Raw genomic sequence first — 6,000 nt, forward strand, 5'->3', positions numbered from 1 at the left:
GCATTCTATACCACAGTCCAATGGAACACAAAAAGTATCAGTACCCTTCGTACCATCTTCACTTTGAAAGCTCCTTTATTTTACTAAATATTTTGCCAGCTTCTTCACAATCATATTCGGAATCCGGATCAACAATGGACCCCATTATAGTTACCTTTTCAATTTTCATGTCCACTTCGATGCATCTAGCCCTTTGAACAAGGCCAAGCCATTAATCTTGCAAACGGAATCCCTGAACAGAGTAGATAAGTTACACCAGAGTTGTGATGCGTGCTTTCTGACAAGTGGAATAGAGAGCAGTGAGCACCACGGACAGATACATTCATAAAACATCCTGGGTCATGAGTGAGACCCATTCTTGGCAGAGGGCCAAGACGGATAGGTGCAGACTGTTGGTCAACCAGCCACTTATAAAAACAGCTTATTCATCATGGAATTGGAGAAGTCTGACTGCAATAAAAAATGTATTTATTCTTCCTTTTCTTTAAGAAATTTATTCACTCCTTTTGGTAATGCACTGGCAGATATTAGAGTATTTAAGAAAGCAAGCCCAAATTCAGAGATATTCTATTCCAATCTATACAGTTGGCATGCGTACCAGCAAACCAAAATGCCGGTTCTTGAAACGGCTTTCAGCGGTTACAGGAGGGCAATTCATGGAGTACGACTTCAAGAACACCCAGAAGAAGCCTCCACCGGAAGACAATGAGGAAGATATGGCAGACATGCTTTGGGCACAGAGAATGATAGAAGAAGGTCAAAGAAAGAATGCAGAATCAGGCCGAAAAGAGGACATCAAAGACATCATTAAGCATGTTGAGAGCCAGTATCCGACAGTGCGGCAAGCAATGCATGTGGAGGCCCACAGACAGAAGGTGTATGAGCAGGATGCTCTATACCAGACAGAACTGCAGAGGATCCAAAATGAGAATGCAGAGATTGTATCGCATGCCAAACAGGCCTATGAAGAACTGGTAGCAGAGATAAGGGAAAGGAATCAAGCTAACTTAGAGATGGCGAGGGCGCAGTGGAGGGAAGAGGTTGAGAAGGTTAGGAAGAGAAATACACAGATGACAGAAGATGTCTTGAAGTGGAGAGATGATATAGCTAGGGTCAAGCAGAGAAATGAGCAAACACGGATTGAAGCGAGGTTGCAGTTTTCCAAAGACTTGAAACAGGTAGAAGAGCGGAATGCCATAAGCATGGAAAAGGCCAAGGAGCAGCATATGGCTGAAATAGAGAGAATCAAGAAAAAGCACATGGATGGGCTTGAGGAGGTGGCCAGAAGGCAGAAGGAAAGTGATGAGAAGGTGGCGGCGATAAACAAAGCCACCCAGGAAGACTATGAGGCGACTATTGCGGCCATTCGGGAGTCCAATGCAGCCATACTTGCCCAAACACGCATGCTACACGAAGAGAAACTAAAGAACGTGAAAACTCAGAATGCAAAGGCCATCCAGGAGGCACAAATGCAATTTGAAAAACTGTGTGAGGAGGTGAGGGTGGACAATGCAAGGAAGAAAGCGGCTTTGATGCAACGATTGGAGGACATTAAGAGACGAAAAGAAGAGGCTGTGGCTGCCCACAAGGTGGACGTCATGAGGACAATCTCTCAGCACGAAGAGAAGATCAAAGCATACAATGTGATGAACTTGGAAAATGAGGAGAAATCCCGGAGAGTCTGGAAGAGAGCATGTGAAGACGTTGACAAAGAGAACATGGCAGCTGCTCACAAAGCTATGGAGGACTTTGAAGCTGAGCAGATATGGGTACAAGAAGAGAACGTTAAGCTGGCTGAGAGACGACTGGAGCTTAAGCGGCGCATAGTACAGATTGTGAAGGAGAACGATGAGGTGGTGAAGAGAAAGAAGGTGGAATGGAAGGAGGCGTGCACCAAGGTGGAAAAGGAGTATGAAGCAGAGGTTGCCAAGGCAAAAGAAGAACATAAAATTATGATAGAGCAAGTCAAGTTGCGAAATGCTGAGAAGCTTCAATCATCACTACTTGAGCATAAGGCGAAAGTGGCTGCTGTGGAGTCGTACAATGAGACTGTGCGACCATATGTAGAGGCATCCAACGCTGTCCGGGCGGAAATCCGGCGCATTGAGGCCTTTCTTCAGTGCATTGCAGATAGCATATTGCCTCAGGATAGACATATCATGGAGAAAAAGCCAACCAAATCACCACTTGATAAGGACCTTGACCTTCTTGCTGTATCTGATGCAACACTCAATACACAAATGCTGATTGAAGCATTGCGGAGTGCCTATGGGAAAAATTGGAAGACAGAAAAGAAAGGGGACAAGAAGCTCTCTCAGCAGAGAATGAGCTATGTTTCAGATGGGGCTGGCACTAAATCAAGATTTTCAGGCCTGATTCCCATTCACCCAGCTCGTGCCATTCCACACAGCTGCCTTGAACCAGAGGATTTTAGCCCATGATGCATTCTACTGATTGAGATGACATTTTAAGGCCTTTACACACTCTGCCACACAAAAAAAGGGTTGGCCTCTCCACAATCCTGCGCATAATTTCCAGCACCCATCATATCTAAGTGTGTAAAGGCTGTTTCCATGGTCGTCCATCGTATGGTCGTGTCCACACATGCACCCCTAGACAAAGCCCATGTCCTCACCCACTCCATAGATATATAACCAGGTAAAATACCATCCAATTCATGTCAGAGGGAATTGTATTATCAAAGCAATATATTTTGTACCTTTGCAAACATGCTCATCTTTAATAAACAATGGTCTTCTTTTTTGTATGATTTGAAAGAGTGCTCATTCAAGAGTCACACCTTCATGAAAATATTGCACTACACTTGTACCCATTAGTTGACCACCACGCTACCCATAAGGGGGGAGTTTGTTCGAAACCCACCGGCACCATTCATTTGATATATGTCAAGAAAAAACCAATATGATTAAATAATAATTCATTGTCTTAAATTGAAAACTAACAAATACTAAGTGACCCGTTTAACATTTTGATCTAGCCATGCATATAGCACCAAAAATTGAATAGCAACAATAATAAATAGGACATTTGTGAGTGTACAAAAAGTCTAGTGCATCCTTGAGCTCCCTCCCGCCTGTGGCCTGCCTGTGAACCATTGCCTCCTTCGCCCCTAGCTCCCACCTCCCCCTCTCCTTCTTGCGCAGCTGCGCTAGCTCCCCCCCCCCTCTCCTTCGCTACGCCTTCCTTGCCGCCTCCTCTCCTCCTGTGTGCCCCCCCGGCTCCCTTGCCTGTTCGCTAGCCCTTCCCTCCCCCTCTCCATGTGCGCGCGCACCCCCCCCCCCAACTCCCTTCTCCCTTAGCCCGCCCCCTTGCCCTTCGCCGCCTCCTCTCCTCCTGTGCGTGCCCCTGGCCCCCTTGCTTGTTCGCTTGCCCCTCTCCGCTAGCCCTTCCCTCCCCCTCTCCATGTGCGCCCCCCCCCCGCGCCCCCCTTTCTCCCTTAGCCCGCCCCCTTGCCCTTCGCCGCCTCCCTTTTTTTTTTCTTTTTTTCTTTTGTTCTTTTCTTTTTTTCCCCTTTTTTTTCTTTTCTTTTTTCTTTTTTCCTTATTTTTTCTTCTTCTTCTTCTTCTGCTTTTTTTTTTCTTTTTCTTTTCTTTTCCTTTCTGCACCCTCCACCCCTTCCTTTCCTCTTTTCTCTGCCATCTCTAGCCCATCCTTGTTCCTTCGACATCGCCCTCAAGTTGTGGGTATTTCTTCATTTTCTCGGCAAGTTTCGGCCTCTTCTGGTCTTTGCCCCCAAGAGGACTCCATGGTTGCCGCTCCATCACCCTCAACAGAGGCCGCCGTTACCTGCCTTTCGTTTTCCGAAGCGGATCTGCAGCTTCTCGCTACGACTGTCGCATCCCTAGAGGCCTCCACTCTAGTATGCAAGATTGTCGGTAGCCGCCCCGCGCGTGGCCAACTCAGAGATCTTCTTCAGGCTAGCCTCCTAGGTGTGCCAACAAAGATCGTAGATATTCATCCTTTGGGGCATGGCTACTACCAAGTTGAGTTCAACTCACTTGCGGTGTCTGATCTTGTCATGCAGCTGAGCCCCATTGCACTACGTATGGCCTAGGCCTTCTTTGCACGGTGGCTTTGACTCGGCATTTGACCCATTAGCTGGAGTTTCAAGCTTTCCCGTGATAGTTTGCTTTCCAGGCCTCCGGAAGGAATACCTTCCTCTTCTCCCAGTGATTGGTGGTGCCATCAGGAGAGTGATGGAAACCCCCCCCCCCAACCGCTGCCTCGGCCCTCACACGAGTAGCGGGGATTCCATCTCTCCGCATTTGTATTGCCTTGCCGGATTCTGTGCCTCACTTGATATCTATTCCCAGTCTTCAAGGTGATCCCATTATGTAGCGAGTGGAGTATTCCGGCCTTCCAGGCCAATGCTTTATTTGCAGACAGATGGGTCGTCTAGCTAGAGTTGGCCCTCGGCGTCAGACTAGGCGACCGCCCCCGGTGGTCCCCCCTCCTTTTTCCCACTCAGATCCTCATCATAGGGCCGAGGGAGGAGTAGGTTCCCAGGCCCGCGAAGCACTAGGTTCCGACCATGGATGACCCATCAGCCGGAGAGTGGCAAACGGTTGGCCCCCGCTCTAGTCGCCGGTTGAGCACTAGAGCTAAGCATCATCGCCGTGCGCGCCAAGCTGGCAACATGCAGGAGGATTTGGTTCTATTAGAGAACCGTTTCGAGCACTTATCATAGCACCCGCCCGCAAGTGGCGGGCCCCCTCCAGTCACGGAGAGGGCCCCCCCACTCCCCTTGAGGTGGCGGACGATTCCTCGTCGCTTGCAACTTCTCCTCTGGCCTTTAGTGCCCAATGGGGCAGGTTGACCCCACCCTCACTTCGTCGAGCCTTCCCCAGTAGCCTTCCTCTCCGATGGATACCTCTCAGCAGCATCCCTCTCCAGCCTCTCCGCCTTCCCACTCCCTCTCGCCTCCTCCCCCGCTGCCTCCCCACCCTCCCCCACCCTCCCCCACCCTCGCCTTCTCGACTCTTCCCGCAGTCACTCCACTTGCCCCTTCCTCTTTCTTTGTGCCTACCTACCACCCCCCGCCTCTCCAGAGCATTCCCGTCGGCCCCCTGCAGCCCCTGACCCAGAGAGGAGACAGTCGGCGAGTACCGTTCGCCACCTGATTCATCGTTTCTCAGAGCCCGCCCCCTTGCCCTTCGCCGCCTCCTCTCCTCCTGTGCGTGCCCCCGGCCCCCTTGCCTGTTCGCTTGCCCCTCTCCGCTAGCTGTTCCCTCCCCCTCTCCATGTGCGCCCACCCCCCCCCCCGCTCCCCTTTCTCCCTTAGCCCGCCCCCTTGCCCTTCGCCGCCTCCCTTTTTTTTTTCTTTTTTTCTTTTGTTCTTTTCTTTTTTTCCCCTTTTTTTTTCTTTTCTTTTTTCTTTTTTCCTTATTTCTTCTTCTTCTTCTTCTTCTGCTTTTTTTTTCTTTTTCTTTTCTTTTCCTTTCTGCACCCTCCACCCCTTCCTTTCCTCTTTTCTCTGCCATCTCTAGCCCATCCTTGTTCCTTCGACATCGCCCTCAAGTTGTGGGTATTTCTTCATTTTCTCGGCAAGTTTCGGCCTCTTCTGGTCTTTGCCCCCAAGAGGACTCCATGGTTGCCGCTCCATCACCCTCAACAGAGGCCGCCGTTACCTGCCTTTCGTTTTCAAGCGAATCTGCAGCTTCTCGCTACGACTGTCGCATCCCTAGAGGCCTCCACTCTAGTATGCAAGATTGTCGGTAGCCGCCCCGCGCGTGGCCAACTCAGAGATCTTCTTCAGGCTAGCCTCCTAGGTGTGCCAACAAAGATCGTAGATATTCATCCTTTGGGGCATGGCTACTACCAGGTTGAGTTCAACTCACTTGCGGTGTCTGATCTTGTCATGCAGCTGAGCCCCATTGCACTGCGTATGGCCTAGGCCTTCTTTGCACGGTGGCTTTGACTCGGCATTTGACCCATTAGCTGGAGTTTCAAGCTTTCCCGTGATAGTTTGCTTTCCAGGCC

The 6,000-nt window shown here is 50.0% G+C and overlaps 1 protein-coding gene across 2 annotated transcripts in view; it reads left to right on the forward strand.

The window, feature by feature from the left end:
• Window positions 1-2,728, forward strand: part of LOC147618857 (uncharacterized) — a 64,380-nt gene extending 61,652 nt beyond the window's left edge. For both annotated transcript variants that reach the window (XM_086773935.1, XM_086773936.1), the window contains one exon: window positions 525-2,728. In XM_086773935.1, the coding sequence (XP_086630061.1) occupies window positions 525-2,441 (1,917 nt within the window). In that variant the 3' untranslated portion in view covers window positions 2,442-2,728. The remainder of the gene's footprint in view (window positions 1-524) is intronic.
• Window positions 2,729-6,000: the final 3,272 nt, after the last annotated feature.

The sequence above is a fragment of the Cibotium barometz genome, chromosome 34 (genome assembly GCF_041138505.1).
Source record: "Cibotium barometz isolate CiBa-2024 chromosome 34, ASM4113850v1, whole genome shotgun sequence".
In the NCBI taxonomy this organism is placed as follows: domain Eukaryota; kingdom Viridiplantae; phylum Streptophyta; class Polypodiopsida; order Cyatheales; family Cibotiaceae; genus Cibotium; species Cibotium barometz.